Here is a 23,774-nt window from a genome sequence, read left to right as displayed (position 1 = left end):
TATCAAACAGAGTTAATTAGACTAATTGAAGGGAAACAGCATTTGAGGTGTTGGCCCCACTTTAGTTATTATTGGTTTTGATTGTATTTAAGTTTGTTAGTATTAACATGGTTTAAGGTCAGGACAGAATAAATATGCAGGTTAATTACTATGCAATAATTGGATCAGTGTAAAGGAGTTTGGATGTAGATTGGCTCTGTGAAATTATGCAAAAGTGATAGAAAAACCAGTACCAAGTCAGATGAAAGCAGTTACCTGTACTTGCCTTTCTCAGGGACAGGAGTAGAGCTCTCAGCACTCAGGAGCAGCAGGGTGATGAATGTGGTGGCTCTGACCATGAAAGCTTGATCCCCAGCATCCCTGTGGTCCTCAGTGGCCAGGAGTCATGCCATCCTCCCTTTCCGGAGGAGGTGGGGTAAGACTGGTGAGGGGAGAATATCTTCAGACCACTGGATCTTTCCTGGCCTTTGGACAACCCTGAAATGTTATTTGATGGCTGATGTAGTTTGTGTCCTTTTAGTTCTGCTCATTGTACCAACTGTGAGATTTTCATAACACCTGCCTAATTAAGTTTTTTCTAACAAGAATTACATAACTACATAGCAGTGTGCCAGAGCTCTAACTGTGGGCTTCCAACATTGACTTAACTGTACGGCAGGAAGTTTAAATTTTTCCAGCTACAGTGTGAAATTAATGTCCTACTAAAATGCACAAGATACTTGATTAGAATTCAGGATACTGCTGCATTTTCTCACCCCTAAGTACCAGAGGTGCCACTAGGTAACTTTTACTGGTGGAATGTTTGAGCTAGAAAAGACAAATTTTCTTTCAAGTACAGGGGAAGGTTTCAGTTGTCCCAAAATGGATCTGTTTTGGAAATACAATGCCCACGATTAAAGATAATACCTTTAGAATTTCTGGCTTGTACTCTATTGTGTTGGTGTCCAGTGTTGCCAGATTTCCAAAACCTGGTAAAAAGTTTCTTGAAGTGACTGTTTGACATTGGACCCTACATAATATCTAGAAACAGGGATATCTAAGACAGGAAAAAAGGAAGAGAAGATTTCACTCAGGGTCTGGCAGTGTAGGAAATACAGACTGTCACTCTCTGATACACCGTTATATTGCTGAATATAAAGTTGAAACTGTACAGAACTCTCCATTTCATGTAATTGCCTTCATGTACAAAAAGGAGATAGAGAAGGCTCTCGGCTTGTTTTCTAGAGTAAAACATATTCAGTTAATTTTAGGGTTTTTTCCTAAAGTTGTCCCAAAACACTACATGTGTTTTGTACTACAAACCTTGTGCGGCTATTGCACAGTGTGTCATTTATTCCTGTGGTCTGTGGACAACTCTTTAAAACCTGGTTTCTTTCTTTAGCAGGAAAATATCTGAAGATTCATTAAATACATCTTTTCAGCATTTATCATACAAATAGTTCTCACATGACTATTCAGTTGAAATGTTTGTCATGAGATAAGACTTGCAAAGTCTTTTCTTACTCTAGCATAGCTGGTAATAGTCAAATGCATGCTTAGCTGGTGTTTGAAGAATGACATTTATCTCAAATCCCTTTAAAAGCTGCAGTTGGGAAAGTTACCTCAGAGTCCTGTGTCTGCCTGAAAAATCCCCAGATACTATCCTGTTCCAACATGTTTAGTTATTGAAAAGCTTGCCAAACTACATAGGGTCTGTAGTCCAGCTAATTTAGCAACTCACATCCAGCAGCATCCAAAATTGGCACACTCAGAGGTGCAAGATGCTCTGTACTAAGCAAAGTGTGTTCTGTGCTGGGGAGGTTTTCCTCTTGCACCCTAGATGTTAAGTTTTAAACCGTAGTATAACTAGGAGTTTCGAAAGAAGCAAAGGCTGTAAACTCTTGTAATGGCCAGAAGCTCTCTCTAGCTGTAGGAAGTCAACTCATACCTTTCAGTCTTAAGTTCTTGACCTCTACGACATCCTAAGGTTCTGCCTCATAACTGTGATTTATGAGAAGTACATTGGAAGCTACCCTTACACAGAAATTGATACCATATGAGTGGTAACCATACTATTATAAAAAACATCAGAGATGGAGTTGTAAGCTAAGTTACAGTAATAACTAAAATAAATTAATAAAGCCTATGCTACTTCATTTTTCACCAGTGAGTCATGCTAGCCATTTTTAAGAAGCAGCTTTGTCTGGACTGTCTTGGAGGAAGTAATGTTAACAAATTTATGATGAAAATAATCTTTAAATTTGTTGATTACTTCAATTTATATGAGAACCAGTAAAACAAGTGACACAAAATACAAGCATTTGATAGGAGAAAGCGGGAGAAAAAGAGAAAATAAAACGCATCATCATACTGGAATTAGTGATACTTCTTGGGCTGTAAGAAGAAAGGTGAAACAAAGGGATATGGTAAATGTGCTGAATACTCCAGAAACCTACAGTTTCCTCAGGACTTAAGTGATGAAATTTCTTGGATAAACGCATGAAATACAGAAGTCGAAAGGAATTCAGTAATTATTCTGATAGGAATTGCAGTAAGCATTATTTTTGATACTTAATGTAAGAATTGAGAGGGAGAACTGAAATCCCTGTCTCAGTAGTAAGCTTGGCTGAACATGGATTTGTGTGGGTTTTCATAGAAAAATTGATTAAAAAAAGAAGTTACCAGATCAGTAAGTCTGATCTGTAGCATAGCTACAGTGTACCTTAGCTTTGCTTCAGAAGTTGAATCATTACTGTATGAATCAAGAACAGTATACCTGAGTATTTGACCCATCAAATGTCCTTTAATGGTCGTTTAACACTCAGTGCCAAACAGTTCTGTTTTCTTAACTTCTTGCCTACGATGAATCGAGTGGCGTTCGGCATGTACGTAGGATGTTCCACCCAGGCCGGGGTTTGGGAGGTCCCCGTGCTCGTAGATCAAACATGCACTTTACGACCAGTTCCCCTGGTGGGCTTTCGTCTTCTCAGAGTTCGTATTCTCCAAGCAATAGAGAAGCCATGGATCCTATAGCTGGTAAGAGCTGTAACCACAAATTTTACCCCACTGTCCTCTTCCAGAGGAAGGAGAATGAAAGACAACTGTAGTTGCCCTGCTCCGTGTTGCTGTGAAGCTGCCTGTACTGGCACAGCATCCCACAGAGTGGGTGAAGAGGGAAAGGGTGTTCTTACAGTCAACATCGGAAACTAATTAGGCTGTGTATTTAGGATTCCCAGAAATAGCTTGTTTGTTCTATTTTTAGCTTTGATGTGAAAAATAACTTTTTTTTACAAGGAATAAAAAATAGAGAGTGAGGACAATTTTGAAAACAAATACAGTTTTGTCTATGGGGAAATCAGAACATTTTAATGCCATGGTCTTTGACCATACCCATATGTCAGGGAAACCTCAGAATGCCTGTCACAAATCCACCTTTACTTCAGGTGCAAAGGAGACAGTGCTCAAACTGGAACTTGCCATTATCAGGCTGTGACTTCTTCAGGGGGAGATAGCCAGCCATCTGGCTTAATGAGGCATTGCCCCTGAAAGGAGAGCTGTGGATCCATTACCTTCCTTAATCATGGTCCCCTTTGCCTGCCTTCTGATGGCTCTGATAGTCTGCTGGCCTGGTGTAACCTGATGTAACTCATTAAATTAGCTGTGAAGAAGTAGCCCATCAACACAAAAAAAACAAGTGAGGTCATAGGTGAGTTTGTTCGAAGAGGGAGGATGTTCTTGAAGCTTCCAGTGCAAGACATCCTCTTTCTTTTGCCAGGGCAGCTGCTTCAGCTCATTTAAAATGTGAAGTGACTGCTGAAGTTTGTTTTCAGCCTTGCAGGACCTTCCCACTTAGCAGCAGTAAGTGTGGGATAAAATGTCATTCTGCATCTATTCTCTTCTGAAGATGTGTTTCTGCATTTGGAGCACACTGAGCTGGGTGTCCATCTTGTTCCATGATTGTTTTGAGTTCACACCTTTTTCCAAAATACTGCTTCTCTATATTCCAAGATTTAGCTTGTAATATTTAGGAATATTTATTTTGAGAATAAATATATCTTAATCTTGCTTGTGAGCTTAACATGTCTGCCTTTTACTGGAGTAATAAATAGGAAAGACCACAGTAACTTTTCTATTTAAAGTTTATAGCATCAGTGACTTTTCATAAACTTTTTTTCCCTCCCTGTGGCATTCTCTAGTAATTAAAATTTACTTAATTTTGGTGCTGCTGTCAGTGTTGGTGAAAATTACTTGACGTCTCTAGTTCATACTTTGCCTTGTTCCTTCAAAAACAGCTTGCTCTAGGATGATTACATTTTGTTAATACAGTGGAAGAAAAGTTGTCATGACCTATATATTAACTTTGCAATGTAGACGAGAGGGGTATGAGCAGGATTGTCCCCTCTTTCTCTGCCATTCCATCAACTGCAGGAGGCATCTGAGATAAGAAGTACCTTCTGCACAGGGCATAGGAAAGATTATGCAGGAATGCACTGAGCAGTAACTTGCTGCTAATACTTCTTTAAAAAAAACTTTGTGGATAAAATTTGCAAAGAGCATTCCATTCTTCTGAATTGGAACATTTTAGTAACAGAGGGGGTTTTGTGACAAAAATAAGAATTCATGCAGAGTGCTTTTGATGTGAAGCAGTGATTTTATATGTTTTCTTAACTGAATTTCTTTTACCAAATGTTTGAAGCAATGGTACAGTATTTCTCTCTTGGCTGCAACACAGCTTCCCTCTGGGATAATTGGGCAGATGAAACTTGTGTTTTGAGGGAACACTTGTTGAAAGGAAAAAAAGAAGTCAGCATCCAAAGCCAAAATAAAGAAGTTTCTTAGTCAGTGGCTATTTTGACTTGAAGTTTCAGAGAGTGGCTGCAGAGGACATTTTTCGCCAGGCTGCCTGTAGATTGACTCTCCTGATGTTGTCGAGACTTTAAACCTTGTCTTATTATTTGGACTAAATATGCATAAATTAGTCTTAATCTTTATGGGCATTAATCTTCATAGTCTTCTCTGTACATTGTTGGGTTTTGATGTAAGTTGAAAAAGAAATGGAATTGATGCACTGGAATTCAGGGTGTATTTATTCTGCTGTGTAATGCTCATTTACGATCTTAAGTCATAGAATCTTTCTCTTCTCTGGCAGAGCTTTTATCCCAGCTATCAGGTGTGAGACGTTCTGCAGGAGGACAGCTCAACTCCTCTGGCCCTTCTGCTTCTCAGTTACAGCAGCTGCAGATGCAACTGCAGTTGGAACGGCAACATGCACAGGCAGCAAGACAGCAACTGGAGACTGCACGCAATGCAACCAGACGCACCAACACGATCAATGTCAACACCAGTATGACACAATCTACAACAACAACCAACACATCTAACACAGAGAACAGTCAGCAGACTATCCAGAATTCCCAGTTCCTTCTGACAAGGTAATTTGTTCAGTGTATTTACTTGTATTTACCTCTTATAATTTCTGTTTACCTTAGTTCTCTAATAGAGATACAGAGCTTGATGAAGCTTATATGTTTGGAGTCAGGCACATGCCTAGGATGGCATTAATTAACAGAATACTTAACCTAGTTTAGAAATTGTACTTAGACCCCAGGATTATTTAAAAGAGGATTCACCTCCTGTGTCATCCCAGTTCTTCTAGAACACTGACTAGTGACCTGAAATAAAAATATTTTCCAAATCTCCACTGCCACACCCTCTGTAAGCATACTTCTGTTCCTCTGGTATTGTGAAAGAGTGTGGTAATTTCAGCAGCTCCTGTGCCTGAATTTGAGTCAAGTGGATTTTTCTAAGTTCAGAATAATGCCATGTGACATCTTTCAGTCAGAAGTTCACTTGAGAACCTTAATCAAAGCACCAACAAGTGTCACAGACTGTGACTTTCAGAGTTGGAGTGAGCAATTTCCTTGCTAGTATCAGGGCATGCAGTGTACCTTAGTAGAAGTGGAATTAGGTTCAGTAATCCATGCATAGGTTTTACATGTGCAGTGATGTGTTTTGTGGCCAATGTGAACTTAGAAGCTGATGTGGAAACAAAGGAGGCCTATAATTGCATGTCCAGGATATGGCACCAGCCCTTCCTAAAAAACTTCTTGAATAGCAGGAAAGCTCATAAACAGTTTTTGATGTTCCTCTAACTTTGGGCTCTATTGCTAATGCTGTTGCAGCAGCAGGGAGAGGGTGGGTAGGTAAAGGCCATGCCTGTTGTAGTCAAGTGTTATATGTGTTGCAGGGCAGGTAGGGCTATCCTGAAGGAGCAGTTTCTGAGCACATCTCAGCCTATTGGTGGTGTTACTAGTGAAATGGGCTTTCAGCAACTCTGTCTTCTCTTCCCTTGGTGCTGCACAGGTTGAGTGATCCGAAGATGTCAGAAGCAGAACGTCAGTCAATGGAAAGCGAACGGGCAGACTGCAGCCTGTTTGTTCAGGAGCTTCTACTGTCCACCTTGATGCAGGAAGAAAGTTCCTCCTCAGATGAGGATGAGCGGGGGGAGATTGCAGATTTTGGTGCTATGGGCTGTGTAGATATTATGCCTCTAGATGTTGCTTTAGAAAACCTAAATTTAAAAGAGAGTAATAAAGGAAATGAGCCTCCTCCACCTCCTCTTTGATGACATCCCACTTTGCAGACAATGTCCTCTGTGCTGTATTTGCCAATGAAAGTGGACAACAACTATCTTGGGTTTGTTCTGGTGATTGTAATTTCAGGTCTGTCACTCTTGTTACATTGTGTACATTCAAAAGAAAGAGAGAAAAGATATATATGATAATCATTTCCACTTAACTAATTTTTACTTCTAGCAGGTAAATGTAGGTTGCAGTGCTGAGCAGAAGGCTCTGTGTCCTGTACCTTGACATGCAAAAGGCTCTCCTAATACTCCACATTCAATCTGAAGAGGAAAAAAAATGAAAAATCTCTAATGAAGCTGCTGTGTGTATTTATGAATATTAATGAATAAAAACTGCTTGGATGGTTTACCTTAACTACTGCATGACGTTTTTTGCAGTGTGCATGAGTTTTAGTGACCTTGTCATTTAAAAACTTAAATACAAGGAGTAAAACTAAAAAACACAAAGCTTTCCCATTATTCCAAGTTTAGGTGATGAAAAAGGTTAGTGCTGGGTAGCAGTTTGTGGCCACAAAGTAGCTTTTTAATAATATGTGACAGAATGACATCTTCATGTGCTGTTCCTGCACAGGATGGAAACTCTGCAGTGGGGTACGTTGTCGTGACCCAGGTGTGGCATTTTGCTGAATGTGACCATTATGTTGCCCTCTCAGTCGTTACTGCAAAGTGGAGTTAAACTTCATTTAATGCATCTGTAGGAGACACAACAGTAAGGCCACTGCTGGAAGCTACTGCAAGGGGCTTATGTGTGCCCTAAAATCAAATGATGTTCACTTTTGTTTAAAGTTTTTCTTTGTTGTGGTTGTTAAAATTTTTTAATTGTTAAATATGTTTTATTCGGGTGTAGACAATTCATATATTCACTGTGTTTCTTAAAAAAAAAAGTTAATCTGGATCCTGTTGTCTTAGTTTAAAAGCCTTTCACAGCCTCAATCATATTTTGAGTTATTTATGTATTTCTTTCATAGTTTGCAGAGACCTGACAGTATCAGGCGAGCTTGAGAATTTGGATTCCCAGACTGTCAGTATATTACAAGAAATTCTTAATGCTAACTTTAGCACCTTTTATTTATTGTTTCTTTTGGTTATTTTTACTGGTATAAAAAAAGTTGGAAAAAAGCCTTTTAGTTGAATCATGCCACCTACATGCCTATATTGTTAATCCTACTGGTTTGGAAAAAAAAGAGTATGGTGTTCTTGTGGATAGAAATTTATAATAGCCCCAAAGCAAGGACAGAAGGGGTATGTTTGGTGTTGGGTTTGGTTTTCTTTTTTTTTTCCTCTTTTTTTTTTCTCTGTTTGTTTGTTTGTTTGTTTGTTTGGGGGTTTTTTGTTTGGTTGGTTTTTTGTTATTGTTTAGGGTTTTTTCTGTTGGCTTGGTTGGTTGGAGTTTTTTGGTGGGTTTTTTTGAATGTGAAGTTAGATCATAAAAAAGTGCACACAGCTTCTGATGAAAATTTAAACTAGGCGTATGTCATAATGATGTCTTTCCAGATCTCTCACCTCACCCCCTCTCTTTCTCTGTATCCTCTCATCTCAGCAGCATTGTAGAGTAAATGTAATGACTTGGATACCACATAGTGTTCTCAGCAGAACTGTGACATGTATGCTAATCCAAAATAACAGCAGGAAAAAACCAACCCCATGGACTGAAGTTTAAGTTCCTTACTGTTTTTTTTGGTTGTTTTGTTTTGTTTTTTTTTAAATCATCAAATCTCGATTGTTTTTATATAGAGCAGCATTAGCTTTGGTTGGTTTGGTTTTTTTTTGGTTGTTTTTTTTTTTTTTTTTTTTTTTTTTTTTTTTTTTTTTGTTTTTTTTTTGGTTTGTTTTTTTTTTTTTTCCTTCAGTTTCTGCAACAGAAAACTTTACATACAGCCTCTGGTTACCCTGAGAGTTACCCCAGTAGGGGACTTTTTTATTGATTGTTGAAGACTTTCAAAAATTTTTCAAGCCGTAGTTTTTCAAACACATCTTCTGCACATAACAGTAAGACACACGGTTCAATAAAGCATTTTCAAGACTGTTGTTCAGTTGATTCTCTTTGGCTTTAATGTATTTTCCAGACAGTTTTGTTCCAGAAATTTTTGGATCTGCCTTTAATTCTAACTGTATCTTCCAACACAAAATCAGTTTGTGTAGACATTCTGGGTGGTTTATATAAATATGTTTTAAAATCAAGTGCTTTGGCAGGTGATGAAGCATGTAATCCTAAGCTCTTCACAGGTAGGTGAATTGAAGGCTGCATAGACCAAGATGCATTTAGAACAGATTCTTCTCAGTGTGCTGTTTTGTATTGGTTAAGGCTGGTCTCTTACACTGCAAATTCCAGGCAGCACCACACTTGCTTGGAAGGGCATGCAAACCAGTGCTACCCATGTTTGTTCGGAGACTGAAAACACACTACCTTGGATTTAGAAGTATCTTTGGACATCATGTTAACTTGTACAAATCTTCAGTGGTTTGTGAGGCTGTTTGACCTTTATTATTTTTGGTAAAAAAAAAAAAAACCCGACATGGCTACTGGGAAGGTATTCTGGTCATCTGTCAAGTTCTATTTGCAGAAAGTGTTTTTCCTTCTCAGAGTAAGCTTTGCCAAGGTAGTATTTTTGGGTTATTTCCAAAACATTTATTTTTAGGGTGCTTTGGGCTGCAGTGACTACAGCCTCCATTAGCTTTGGAGGGGATCCCACAGGGTGTTACTGCCTTTTCCATGTGAGAGGAAAAGAAAATTACAAAATAGCGATAAAAAAGATTCGCCCCAAGACCACATCCCCACACTCAACATGGATAACCCCCTCCCTGGAACAGGAGCCTTAGTACTGTGACTTGGGTGATCGAGGTCATGTAAAGAAGCACTTTAAAAGGTATCAGCAAGAGCAATTTTATAACAAATTTGTAAAAGCACAACTACTTTCTATGGCAATGTTTGCTCTGTTACCACGTAGATAAAGCACGCAAAGGAGGACTGGATTGTAATCAATCTGGAGTGACACACAAGAGAGACCGAGGATGCAAAAGGGTGAGGATGGAGAAAATAAGGCTGCAGAGGGTGAAGGGAGACGCTCCCACTGAGTCACAAGGTTCACAATGGACCCCTTGCCAAATCTACCCTTGGAATTGCTCAGTGCTTTATGTCTAAAGGATCTGGCAGCACTTAATCATTGATTTAGCTCTTACAGAATGATTCTTTAAGATTTACCGTAACCACAACAGTAACTTAATTTTGAATCTAAGGTGGCAACATTGATGCTACCCTTTCTATAAAGTGTTGAAGTCAGTTTTTACACATTCACACAGACACAGACATGTATATATTCAAATATTCATGTGTGTGTGCATATGTACAAAGCACCTGTTAAAAGCTCCCCGGAGTTTGGTGAAATACACTGGATCCCTTGGCATCTCTCAGTGGGCAAAGGCTTCAGCCTCAAGGAGGGGGGGGCAGCCCAGGCTCCACTGTCAGTTTTTGATGAGGCTCCTTTGAGTTCTCAAACCTGTGGGCTGTTGAGCACTGAGAGGCACATCCTGCTCCAAGGGAGGTGCTGGCACAGCCACTGGGGGCTCAAAGGGCCTCCTGTAGGACCCTGGTCATGGGATTGTGAGATGCTTGGCTTTAGACATAAATCAATTTCCATCCTGGACTCAATCCAGGTCAGTAATTTTTCTCGTAAGTCCAGTAACAATATTATTTTACTCCAGCTGTGATTCAGAAAAACATTAGTTTCCAAGGCTATTCAGTAGAAAACAAGTTTGTTGAGCAACACATTCCTGGGAACAGGGAGTGTACCTAATAACCTCAAGGAAACTGACAGTTGCAGGTGCAGGGGGAGCACCTGGCCCACCACCTTATGTGCCGTGCTATGTGTGCTGTGTGTGCCGTGTGTGCTGTGTGTGCCGTGCCGTCTGTGCTGTCAGGCAGAACCCCCGCACGGCTGACGCTGCTCCCGATCCTGCTGTGTCCTTTCCCGCGCTGTCGCCAGTTCCGGGTTCCATTCTGGGGAGAGCTGCCATAGAGCCGTGTTGGGGGTGGGGCAGGCAGAAAGGCATAGAGCCAGACCAGGATTCTATGTGTTAAAGTGGTATGGAAAACAGTGTAAAGAGTGGATGTGAATGTCCCTGGAAAGCTTTTTAGAATATCAATATGGTCTGTCTGTAACTTCTGATCTGCTTTAATAAGAGGCCTGGATTAGTTTTTTGGAACGTTTTTGTTTGTCTCAAAGACAAAGGCTCTTTCCCACGATGGTGTGATGAACAGTGAAAATGCATCCACTGCATGTTTTAGTTGTGACTACCTTGATCAATTCCGTGGCAGTTTTCCATTCTCTGCCGTTCGCTCAGGTTGGATTTCCATCTTGGCACAGAGTTGTGCTCTCTGTTAAGTTTGTGGACAGTGTAGTTTGGTGCAGAAACCAAACATTCAGATGTGTGCACAGCTCCACCTTTGAGACACTTGTCTGCTTTGCCACATGGGTACTTTGCTGTTTTGAGGCTGTTTAGTTGTTTTAGTTCCTAAGGAAGAGGAAAGGGTCTTGAGAGAGGCCAATGGGCACAAGGATTTATTTGCAGTGTTTACTATACTTAATGTGCACAGTATATAGGTGCTCAAAAGTTATTCATAGAAAAAGAAAGTAGGAAAGGGAACTGCAGGGCAGAACTGTGCAGCTTCTGGACTGTACTTCCACCACACTTTTTAACTCAGCACTGGCTGTCACCTCCTGCAACAGCTAATGCAACATAAACACACTTGTGGGACAGTGGTAAAAGCAGGGCCTTGCACAGTGGCGTGTAGAGAGGTACCACAGGAAGAGAACCTGCAGAGCTGCATCCTCCCTGCTGGGCTGGCAGCATGAAGCAAGGGCCAGGGGCACAATTCCCCCCACACCATGTGGATGGATCATGAGTCATGGCCTTGGAGGAGCTGTCAGGGAGCAGAGCAGAAAGCGGTGCATAGAGGCCAGAACAAGGCATACCAATGTAGGTCTCAACACACTGCTGGGTGGGAGAGCTGGGAAAGGAAAAAGGTGTATAGCAAAAGTTAGGAGAAGTTAGAAGTAAGGGAAAAAGTAAAGATGGTCAGAGGCAGGAAACACTAGTCATGCCAAAGGTGAAGAGGAGTGACAGGTGGGACTGAGGGCCAGAATGAATCACAGGCAGCTACAAATGAGGCGCTGGCAGATTTCCTGCTTCCACCATCCACTGCCTATGGTGCAGGAGGAAGCTGGCCACCTCTGGGGCTCTCTCTTCTCCAGGCCCTTCCCAGACAGCAAACACTTCATCCCAGCCTGCCCTCAGCCTCACCAGCTCTCCAGTCACTATCAGGCTGGCAGCACTGCCACCAGGGCACCCTTCTCTTTCTGATTCTATTCCTTTTACAGAGCAGCCCCTGAAAGACTGTGCCATTCTTAACCCCAGCGCCACACACAATACTCATGGGCACAATTGCTCTCTTTCACAAAGATCAGCATTTGCGCATTCTGAGACCCTAACCCAGGCCTCCTCCTTCACCAGACACCAGAGCTCTCATCAGTGCAGGATGGAAGGACAGTTGTTTCTGTCCACGCCAGCAGTGTCTCTTTTCCTCAGTGTCTCTTCCTTTGGCAACATCTGTTGGGAAGCGTCCATTGGCAAGGGAAAACTTTCTCTAGTCATTTAGCCTTGACCCTTGGAAAGCCAACCACAGCATGCACCTCAGGCAGCTAGATCGGCTGTGTCCCAGCAGAAATGAGGATGTTGTGCTTTCTGATGTGCTGGTGCTGCCCACCTGCCACTGACCCTCCTTTGCAGAGCCCCAGGAAACACAATTCACAATGAAGCACCAAATAAAGGAGATACAAGCTTTTACATTTTATATAAGCGTTTATTTACAACTTGTTTAACAACTGTACACACTTCTATCACCTTGGAAGCATTAGTGTATTTGTCTGGGAAAAAATATTAAACTTTTTGATTCCAATTATCATTAATGAGGTTTTTTTTGTCTATATACAGGTATGTATATTAATATTGCTACCATAACAATCTGGTAGTTACACCATTTGTAGAAGAACTGAAATGGGAAATTAATGTTTTGACACTCTAAGAATTAATTCTTTTACAGAAAATATATCACTGGCAACTTCACAAACAGTTATTATTTTGATAATTGATCAACATTTAATTCAGGACTGTCAAACAAGCTGCTATTAAGAAGGTAAGAGAGTTTTCTATGCAGCACAAATGAAGTTAGTATATCAGAGACATGCTGGAGATCAGCTCTGAGTTGAGAGCTCACAACCACTTCATGACAGAGATGACAGACTAATCTAATTAAAGTAGCCAGCTCATTGGCTGGCTCCACCTGACATCTCTCTGTTGCATTAGTAAACTCAAACAACTTTTGTCAAGCTAAACACACTTACATACAAATGTCATCAAGGCTCAAGAACAACTGATACTTAGTCTCTAATCTGCACAGACCACTTGGAAAAATGAGGTACTGTTCGGCATCACTTTGGGACATCTGTGGAGGCAGGTGCACAAAAAAAGCCATCCCCTCCTGCCCACCATAGTGCCCTGATTTCAGGGATCCTGCACCCAGCCTGGCTTGCGGCAGGGTGTGGTCCCAGCCGAAGCAGCACTTGCAAATGAAGAACATACCATGCCTTTAACACCCAACTAAAGGAAGTTTTACTAGAAACGCTTGCCCTGACACATAACAAGGGATCAATGGCTAGGACCTGGAAAGACACAAATCCTTCAGCTTTCTGCTGACTCAGTCTGATGAAATGCTGTTGCCTCTGCTGCATGAGTATCTGACAAGAGTATCACCAAACGCCAGATCCTGGCTGCAGGTCACGTCAGACTTCACTGTCCCTGGCCCTGGTGGACCAGAAAAGACATATATCCCCATCTGAAGCCTTTACGGACAGCTGTCAGCCAGAGCACCTGGCAGCCATGGTAACTGATACAGTATCCAGAAGGGAAAACACCACAGTTCTCACTGGGATCCTAGTTTTATTCTTCACTCTGCTGCCTGGCCTGCTTTGCCATTCCTACCTGCCCATCCCTTTGCCACACAGTGCAGACCACCTCACTCTGGTGAGGCACACATCTGTCCTTTTTCCACATCATTCTGCACAAGGCCACGGACACCGTGGGATCAGGATCCCTGAGGACTGGACAAGTGGGCATCTCTGCACACGACATGTGGCTCTGTCAGAGCCCACCTGACGGGCCAGAGACGAGGCAGGCACTGTGTGTGTGACCAGGAGAGACTGCAGAGACAAGTGAACACAATGCTTCTTCAGCGTGAGGGTGCCCCCATGGCAAACAGGGCTGGAGGCTCTTCTACTGCCCCAGTAAGGAAAACTATTCCTGGAGGCAGCAGAGTTCTTATCGATATGTCTGCCAGGATTAAGATCCAGGTGAGCAAGAATGGGGTTTCTCTATAACTGGATTCAAACCACTTAAGGTACTCAGCATTCAGACTTTTCAGTTTTTCCAGCAAATCCTATGGCTTGAAAGCCCCCTTCCCTGTTTTGTTACGTACTAACTCCTATACAATAAACCTCTTAACTTACAACACTACAGCACTCCCTCATCTTCTGAATCTTGCCAGTACCGGATGTCCAATACAAAACAAAGATACAGTAGTACAAATGTGCAGATATTTAGGAATATTAAATAAGCAGCTCTTTAAATTAATATAGGCAGTACAAAGCATTTTGAGTTACACTGTCTACATATGGCAAATTTTATAGCTAAACTTCAAAATACAAGGAAACAGCCAAGCTAGTGCAATTGGAAATTAAATAGCTAAGACTGTGACAGGAGAAAGAAAATAAGAAAGGAAAAAAACAATACAGATGAAAGATAAACAATCCAAATTATAAACTGGCAAGGACAGTCTGCATAATACTGAAAGTGTAAATTACTTTCATACTTATCTCCATTCATGGTCTTTCCTCAGATTGTTATAACAATTGTAAAGAAAGGAAAAAAAAGTTTCTGAAAGAAACCAACAACACAGCTCAAATGTAGAGAGAAAAATACAACAGCCACAAACTACTGTGTATATACATATTAATGAAGCAGGCAGTGCCTGTGAACAAAATACCACCCGGTAGTTTGCCTGGCTCGGAGATTATCAGATGAAACTTGCTTGGTTTTCTAAGGAAGATGGGATCGCCAAGCAGCAATTCATTAGTCATTTCTCCCGGTAATACACCTCCTTCGCTTTATTTGTTTAAAGATTCAAAGTGGATCCTTTAAGGGTGCAGGTGCTTTGAAATTTTAACAGTAACCAAAAGGCCTTTTAAGGAACTCATTAAGACTAGATTTTTATAGTTCGGTATATGAAAATGTTGCAGGAAGTCTGTGTGTTAATACTGTTAATCAGAATTAAATAAAGTGGACAGGCAGACATAAAATGGAGAGCTGACAGTGCTCTGTCAGTGTGCAGAACGCCTCCTGTTGAGTTGTGAATACAGGATTTCCTCTCTTCTAGCCTCATAGGAGACCTTTGTGTGAAGAGAAAGATTAAGTGGAAGTGGGAAATGGGAAAGCCACTCCCCAGGATGGTAAGCTTCTCTGCAAGCAGATCCCCCTTTGAAATCAGATGGCCATGAGTCTTAAGTGTAGAACTGGTTAAGTTTTGGTTATGCAGTCTGGACAGAAAAGCAAGTCATGCACTGAACAGTCCCTGTTATAATAATGCTGCAGGTCATGCAACCACATCACTGCAAATAAAAGAATAAAGAAGAAAGTTAAAAAGCAGGTAACATATTACTGTTGAAAAAACCCAACAAAACAGAGAACAGAACAGGTCTTTTTAAAAGCAGTTTAGTAAGGCCACCTCTACTTAGGAGTTGTGCAAATTCACAGGGAAAATACCTTTGCCAAGCAACTGTTCAAATTAACAGGAAGGTTGCAGGCCTATAACCGGAAAAAGCAAAAAAAAATAGCCTTGGTCAATATCTAAATTTAGTTGTAATTAAACTTCACATGCTTTGGAGTAAAATTCTTCAGGGCACCATTCTTAACTAAAATAGCTATGGAAAGTAAGTTTACACAGCAATGAGTGAGTCTCAGGCATTCCTGCTGTCTTTGAGTACAACTGTTAAAAGCAAGATAAAGTGAAAGGTGCCCAACCAATTCTGCACATGTTTACACAAAAAGACAATCAGAGTTATGACAACTGTCTTGAGCTCTAAGCACCACTGAAGGCATTTAAATTACATCAGAGCTCATCCTGTGCATGAGGCTCAGCATCACTGCCCCACTGCACTGGCAAGTTCTATCCCTTGCAGGAAAATAAAGGTTTGAATTGCCAGAAAATGATACATGTTCTTGTTAAAGCAAGGTGAGTCAGAGTCACCAAGCAGTCAAGAGAGCACTCCACAATTGCTGCGGAAGGGAATCTAAGTTTGGAAGAAAATTGGAGAAGTTGGCACAGTTCTCCATCATCACTGATGCACCCTTTTCCCTGGCCAGTGTAACTGGAATGGAACGCTTTACTGAGACAGCCACAGTGCTTCCACTTTGCCCAAGCAACACAGATGTCCCTACACAGCACGGGCACAGCACTAAATGGGCATTTTTGTTTTCATATTGCAAAGAGCAAACTGGCTTCACCAGACTGAAATTAGAGCCTGTTTCCCCACTTCCTTCTCCCTTGTATTGCACTGGTCAAAAATGGTTCTAAGAATGCTTCTTGTGATGGGACAAGCCAGGTTAAATAAATAAAAAAGAGTATTTATGCCACAAGTCCTGTAGCTTGTGTACCCTTCTTTTTTTCCTTCTCATTCATCCATTCAGAATACCAATCATAATTGAAAAACAAACAGAAACACAGAGACACATACCAAATGGAATAAAAAATTTAACACATTCAAAGACCTCAAGGGTGTATATTTTGAGCAATCATTGTCTTTTAAGCTTGCTTGGCACTGCTTGGTGCATAAAGCTAAATAGTTCAGGATTAATGGGAAGATCACTGTAGCTATCCTATAAAAAATAAAAAGTACAAGCTACATAAGCATGTACCTATTCTATTGCATATAAATGAATATAATCTATTCCTTTAGTCTCACCTGGCTATTATTTAGCTCAAACTTACTATTTAGTAACATTTCAAGTGTCCTTCAAGTGTATGTTTCACATACACAGAAGTGACATTTCAGGCTTCTCTTCGAGTCAACAGTACTTCTGAGAGGTCTTGTAAACTCAGGACACTGAACTACCTTTCAAGGATGTAAAAATTCACCTATTAGTGCCCTTTCCTGACCAGAAATTCTTATCATGTTCTAAAAATAGTTGTCTGTCAATTTAAAACCACCTGTTGAGGCAGCAACACACAGAAGAAAACAGAGATGCAAGATGTGAGGGTAAATTCACTGAGCATAACCTGCTACTGCATCTGCAGCATCTTTAGAAAGAGACAGTTCATGCAGCAGACAGTGTGTCTAGGGAGGCGTGACAAAGAGAATACAAAGCAGATTATAAATTTTAAACACTGTGGCCTTATAATGTAATGTTTATAATTATTCCAAGACTTTACTGATACGGCTAAACAAAAGCTTTAAAATCTCTCTCAATACCACTGATGCCTCCAGGAAATAAGTTTACTCTCCAGCTTACTAACCTTTTGTGACTGTGAACAATAACCTCTGCTCTACAGTATTTTAAATTATGTAACTGATGTTATATTCAAATCCAAATCAAAAGTCTGATGGTCTCATTCCAACTATTTTATAACTCCACAAATACTACACCAGTGGGGATTCTCTCTTAAAATTCCATCCACTTTCATGATCAGACTAACAACATGAGCATGCTAACAGTAACAACTGGACTTTATGTTGGCTCTCTTCAAGTTAGGTATAATCATTACGGATTCATTTTCCATTTCCAGAATAAACTATTCTATACCTGTGGAAATATTTGCTTTTGCACTGTTTCAGATCTGTGCCATGCTACAGTAGTTAGCAGTTCTTCAAAGTGCTGACAAATATCTGCTTTTTTAATGATTAAAACAACCACATTCCTCCTTCTGCAATTCCCTCATCTGATCATTAAGGACCTCTCTAATGCAAAGCAATGAATAAAGTCAGCACCAGAAAGGAAAAACTGCCCAACCATACCTGACTGACCTGTATTTCCCTCTACTAGCAGAATTTTATACGTTGTAAGGATCAGTCTCTGAGACCCGTAGCAGCAAGACAACTGCAAGAAATTTTATTTGGCAAACGGAATCTGTTTTCGGTCTGGAAATGACACAGTATGCAAAGGGGACTGAAGGATATGCCATTTTCCAAATGACTTTACATGCACAGCAAACAGCAGCAGAGCAAACTCCTGATAAGCCACCAGAGGCAACTAATGCAGAAATATACTTCAGGATAGTCCTTCACTACCTTGGCAAAGCCCAAAGGTGAAGATAGAACCTGGACCACAATGAAGCTGACAGCAACACCATCCCCCAGCAGATGAGGACTTCAATTACAGCAGTCAGCCCAAGTTCCTACTGCTCCACTGACTACAGTCTGACACCAATCTGTCTGGAAAACAGCCTTGGTTACACTGTCAGGTGCTGTTTCAACGCCCCATGGAACGATGGTATGATTTGTCAAGTTTCCTAGAGCCCCCCAATCAACTTTCATTCATTGCCTAATTCAATCACTGAATGCATTTTAAAAATGAACTTTATGTCCCAAAACTTTAATGAATACACAAAAATAAAATCAAAGAAAAACAGAGGATGAAGCCAGCTAAGTCCTCATCATGGTACAATGGAGCTGACAGCAGAGTCAAAATTTACAGAGTTTCATGGTACCAGATGCAAGAAGTCTGAGGTTGCAATGGCTGATCAATGACAGCTTCTGCCTTATACACAAGTAAAACCTCTAATAGTTACTCAATTAAAATTTAATTAAAAAGATAAAAACCTAGCTCAATTAGCTCAGGTTCTTAATTAATTTTTAAATGAAAAAGCAAAATGGTGAAAGAATGCTCTTCTGAATTTTGTACGGACTAGCTGCTTGCATCTGCCTCCTCAATTTTCAAACCAAAGAAATCACCTTCTTTTTATTTATAGCCTGCAGGATCACTGAAACTTCTGTGACTTTTCTGGACTTCCAGAGGGAAGAAAGACCACAGGAGTAAGGCAATCTAATCAGTCATGCTAGGATATGTTCTTGATTCCTTAAAAGTGACAAACTGGAGGCATGGCTAGGATCCTACCTAGAAGATGATATTTGCTCCAAAAAACTTCACCACTTGGAAGTATATCCTGATAAATCCTTTTAGTTATTTATTTATGCAATGCCAGGTGAGGAAAATACCTGCTAAATTTGGCTAGGAGGTGCTGAAGTTTATCAATACAATCTTACTGCAAAACACAGAGTCCACATTCTACCTAAAACACATGTGCAAAAACCCATAAGAAGTCAGTATTGCATAACTGACTGAGTGCAAAAATACCTCCCTCTTCAATCCTTGAAAAAAGTCAATATGTTGGCCTAGAATAAAAAATCTCCATACAGTAAGTAAAACTGAAATACTGTTTTACTTCATAGGAAAAAGGAAAGTTAGCCACATTCAGGATAGTCTTCCTCCAAATCACCAACAAGAAGAAAATCTAGTGGTGACATTAAAACATCTTACAACTACCAAATCTACAGATGATGTCAATACATCAGGACAATTAAACCCACTCAAAATCATTCAGGAAGCTGTTAAGTGTATAGTCTCATATACTAGAGAAGAGAGGAAAAGCAAAAGCTACTTGCACATGTCAAAATACCAAGGACTTTAAAATTGCCAAAAAGTTTCTAAATTTTCTTGACAGCTCACACATACCACTTACTATTTGAGCTCATAATAAAGCACTAATAGGAATAGTCACTGTTAATTCTTTCATACACATACAAAAATGCCAGCGCTCCTTACAGAACAGAGCCACAAAAAACTTGCAGAAGCATTACTGCTAACACAAGTGACTTGAACAGGACAGGATTACCATTTGATTATTTCCAAACAGAATGAAAGGCATCTTGTAGCCATTATATATTTACTTCATGTTGCAATATACAAAGTTGCATATTCCAGACATGTATTGACCTTTGCACTGTGGATAGAACACATAACCCTTAAATTATATTACTTCAGTTTTTAAAGCACTTAGAAAATACATGTTATGATCCAAGTGGTTATGTGTTGCTACCAAGGAAACAGGGAACTTGAATTTTCTTTTTCTGTCATGTCCGATCGGATATGCTAAAAATTCAACTCTCTACAGAAGTATACGAACTAGACTGAACACATCTTTTTAGGTCAGAAACTAAGCTTTAGCTCTAAACAGTGAAAATATTTATCTATTTATCTGTTATCTTTAATTGGCATTTAATTAAAATCTGTCAGAAAAATTATTATGGGCAGATCCTCAGCACAGTGTCCAGAGAAGTACCCTAATGAACTCTTCAGTTGTTTTATCTCTGACCTGGACAACCTTTAGTCTTTAAACTCAGTTGTACAGATTTTTTCTGTAGTGTATCGGGACAGGATATAACATTGGCTTAATAATTACCACTACCATTTTTATGTAAATAGTCTTTCTTGCCTCAGGGGAAAAAAAGTATTCCTAAAAACTTCTCGAACTATCTAATGTGCTGAGAGAATTCGGTTCCATAGGTTGGGGCATTTGCCTATATTCTTTTATTACTCAAGGTAAAACAAATAGGGAACATACACTGGTAGCTCCCCTATATATGTGTTTATTCCTTGGAGTAACAGTCTGAGCTCCTTCTTTTTCTTAATACACACTACTTACAAAGATACATAGCAAGCAAGCAAAATAATGAAGCTCAATCCTTTGAATAAAGAAGCTGTTTCTGTGAAAGAGAAGGTATAATGATGTTCACCACTTGCATTCACCAACATACAAAGATTAAGAATGGATGTATGCAGCAAATTAAAGTAGTAAAGCACAGAAGAACAAAGAATTTAACTCTAATTACTAATAGAAGACATAACAAATTACTTACTAGAACCAGACTTCAACTGAGTATACTTCTTCAAGAGTGCAGTACATTTTTAGGTTTTTATATTCAACATGAATTCTGGGAAATAACAGAATTTCTGCAAGCTTGTAAATTCTCAAAGACAAAAGGATTGTTCACTTGCCTAACAACTACTGTGAGCAACAGTAAAGCTCAGATTCAATATGAGTCTTGTGTTGCTCTTTGATGCTATATAATGATGCTATCTATTTTTGAAGAGAACTACAGAAAACACTTCAGTGTCTTATCTTCAAGGAAAAGACAGACTCACAAAGAATAAGAGAAAAGCCAAAAACCACCAAGAAGGAAAAGAAGCTACGAGAGATCGGAAAGTAAAAGCGTAAGACAAGACTTCTAATCAGCATCTGTTCATTTCCTAACTCTCAGGGGCATTAGCCTGTCATCAAACTTTGGAGGCAAAACAGTAAAACAAATATTAACATAATAAAACAAATCACTTTTATTCTAGTATGCTGATTGTATTCAAGTACTTTTAGACCTGCACCTAATCAAGAGCGGTAAGTAATTAAATTACTAGATGAAAGATAAAAAGAAATAAAAATTCCCATTAAGGTTCCATACCTGTCTTTCCCAAATAGCCCTTGGCAGTTTAGTAACAGAAAAAGTTAGCTAGATTAAAATGAGGAGCCCTGGAGCTTTAGGTATCCTTAGGTTCTTGCTCTGGGTGACATAAAATGCTGTAATCTCAAACAGGAACATCAAGTTCCCTCAGAGTGGTCTTGCTCCTGTTCACATACAGCATGTGGTAAAGAGTTCTTCAAGTTATTAAAATCGATTGCACAGGATCAGAAAAAGATATAACACACAAACTGTAATAATCTAGATAATTATAGATAGCATTTTGTATCTCAGTAAGACAGCAGATTGAGTATATCACCTCACTGCGCTACAGAAATTATCCATAACTTCCTCTGCATTGTTATCTTTCTGCATATAGGAAACTTGCAATGTCTCATCTAATTTTTACAAGCACAGCCCATACCAGTCATACAGTGCTTAAGTACAGAAAATTTTTAGAAAACTATTTTTTCCCAATTGTGAGGAATAAAAGACAAAACTATATATAGAATTCAGCAAGGAGGGGGTGTAACTGGAACTGAAAATATTTTTCAGACACACACTGAATGCATATCTTAGCCCAGATTAAAACAGATGATGCACATGAGGATAAAACAATAGTACCTAAAAAAGTTATTCACCTGTTTATTACCCTTTAATTTGGTGTGCTTGTTTTAATTATCCATTGCTCATTCTAACCAAGCTTTGAATTAAAACAGACATTCAGATGATTGATAAATACTAGTATCTTTTCTCTAAAGGGATTTATGCAAAAATAAACATCTCCACTTAGAAGGGCATTAAAATCAGGTGAAAGAATAAATTTATAAACTGACTGCATGTGCATTAGAGTCCAAAGTGTCTCTAAATAAAGACCTAAATTTAAAACCAGTCTCTAAATTTAAAACTGAACCACAACAAGATGTGTGATTATGAAACTTCCAGTGAATACTCAGGTTCTCTGTCCATCAATTCTTTGACAAAAATGACAGGGAATGCATAGAACTGGTCAGGGAAAATGCACAACTTTGTTGGAACAAAACCAAAATAAGAAGAGCCTCCATCCACTGATCAACAGGAAGGCATTACAACAATAATCAGCTATATACTAAAAAGGCAGTACAACAAATCACAGCCAGTTTCCAACAAAGTCAGCAATAAACTCACCTGAAGGCACTGGTACCATTAGTAAGGCAACTGATAACAATTATACCCTGAATCAATATATTAAAAGCAAGTCTTTTAGTAGGGGATAACAACTGGAATACATTAACAATATTAACTGGGGCCTTGATCCATTATGTATTGTTCATCCATAATCATAAAATTTTAGAACAAATGTCCTTTTAAAATGGATCATAGAGTAGCAGATTAGCACATGCTAAATACTTTTTGACCTTTTCAAAATATGTATTTAAGCTAACACTTGACAAAGAAGAGTGGAATAATCATTTGAAAATATTAATCTCTACCAGCAAAAGAGCTAACATCAATTAATAAAGAAAAACCGGGAAAAAAATCATCTTGCTTCCCTAAATACCAAGAATAAGAGCAAACTTTGCACTTAGGCGATTAAAAAAACTCCCCATCTTTTTTTTTTGCATTGGTGAATTTTTTAGTATGAAATATATTTCACAATAATACTATAATCCAACTTTGCATGTCTGTAATGAGATTTCAGCATTTTTCTGAAGCAACAGGATAGGAGATGAAATAAAAAGCTAATTCCCTTTGAACAAAACAAGTCTTATAAAGCATAGCAACCCTTACAGGCACCAAAGTGCCAACTGTGGTAAGAAATCTGCATTGTCATATAGTCCACATGAGGTTTTTCGTAAGAGACCAGGCTTCATACAAATGAGACTTATTATACAGCACTCCTCTAGATGTTTTCAAAATTTTGGCACATTCAGAAAATGCAGAGAGAAATGAACTCCAAAAAATATATGCAAAGGGTATTACAGAGCAATGAGAAAGCATAATAAAATCCGTTCGTGAACTGTAAAATAATAGCAGTAACAAAGGAGAAAGAGAAAGGGTGCTGGTTTATTTTCCTTGAATGTTGTCACTTGCAATAGAAGTGGCCTGGATCACAGGGCAGCTTTCTTTTAAAGGGCAAGGCTTCTCTACCTTGCTGTTGCTGGCTGGACATGACCAGGATAAGATCTCCTTGTGCTTGTGGCTTGCCTTTGTCTAGCCAGGAAGGACTGTCCTGAGCCTGTACTAGCCAGTCTGTCTTCTGCTGCTTTTTTATGCAGAGTCATACCCTATGGACAAAGAGAAATTCTCAGTGAATGCCAATACAAAACACCAAACAACTTTATTAATTTACATTTTGTTCATTATTTCTGTCTTCACACTGACTAAACTGTTATGAACTCCATACACAAAGCATCATATTTCCAAGATAATCTTCCTAATGCTTTGTGTGGAACTCTTCCCTGCAGTTGTTCTCCAGGTTTAGAGTAACCACCTAAGAACTCAATATATGCTTCTTATGGCAATTGGACAATTCTTTCCAAAAGGGTCCCCCC

The 23,774-nt window shown here is 39.5% G+C and overlaps 2 protein-coding genes across 3 annotated transcripts in view; one reads left to right on the top strand and one right to left on the bottom strand.

Annotated features, from left to right (window-relative positions):
* KCMF1 (potassium channel modulatory factor 1) overlaps positions 1 to 6,977 on the top strand; it is a 44,163-nt gene extending 37,186 nt beyond the window's left edge. Inside the window, exons 5-7 of the mRNA XM_066181594.1 lie at positions 2,841 to 3,015; positions 5,129 to 5,411; positions 6,343 to 6,977. Of these exons, the coding sequence (XP_066037691.1) occupies positions 2,841 to 3,015; positions 5,129 to 5,411; positions 6,343 to 6,604 (720 nt within the window). The 3' untranslated portion in view covers positions 6,605 to 6,977. The remainder of the gene's footprint in view (positions 1 to 2,840; positions 3,016 to 5,128; positions 5,412 to 6,342) is intronic.
* A 5,484-nt stretch (positions 6,978 to 12,461) lies between these two features.
* The window catches only part of HOOK3 (hook microtubule tethering protein 3), an 85,223-nt gene continuing 73,910 nt past the window's right edge, over positions 12,462 to 23,774 (bottom strand). Inside the window, exons 22-23 of one of the 2 annotated variants that reach the window (XM_066181584.1) lie at positions 23,371 to 23,507; positions 12,462 to 15,342 (exon numbers count right to left, since the gene is read on the bottom strand). In XM_066181584.1, the coding sequence (XP_066037681.1) occupies positions 15,327 to 15,342; positions 23,371 to 23,507 (153 nt within the window). In that variant the 3' untranslated portion in view covers positions 12,462 to 15,326. Of the gene's footprint in view, positions 23,508 to 23,774 lie in introns of both variants that reach the window. The other variant, XM_066181585.1, reaches the window with a different exon arrangement.

Source organism: Chamaea fasciata, unplaced genomic scaffold (genome assembly GCF_029207755.1).
Source record: "Chamaea fasciata isolate MVZ Bird 193981 ecotype frontalis unplaced genomic scaffold, bChaFas1.0.hap1 SCAF_4, whole genome shotgun sequence".
Taxonomy (NCBI): Eukaryota; Metazoa; Chordata; class Aves; order Passeriformes; family Sylviidae; genus Chamaea; species Chamaea fasciata.
The sequence above is the reverse complement of the archived record's forward strand: the minus strand, read 5'-3'. Positions and strand labels throughout refer to the sequence as shown.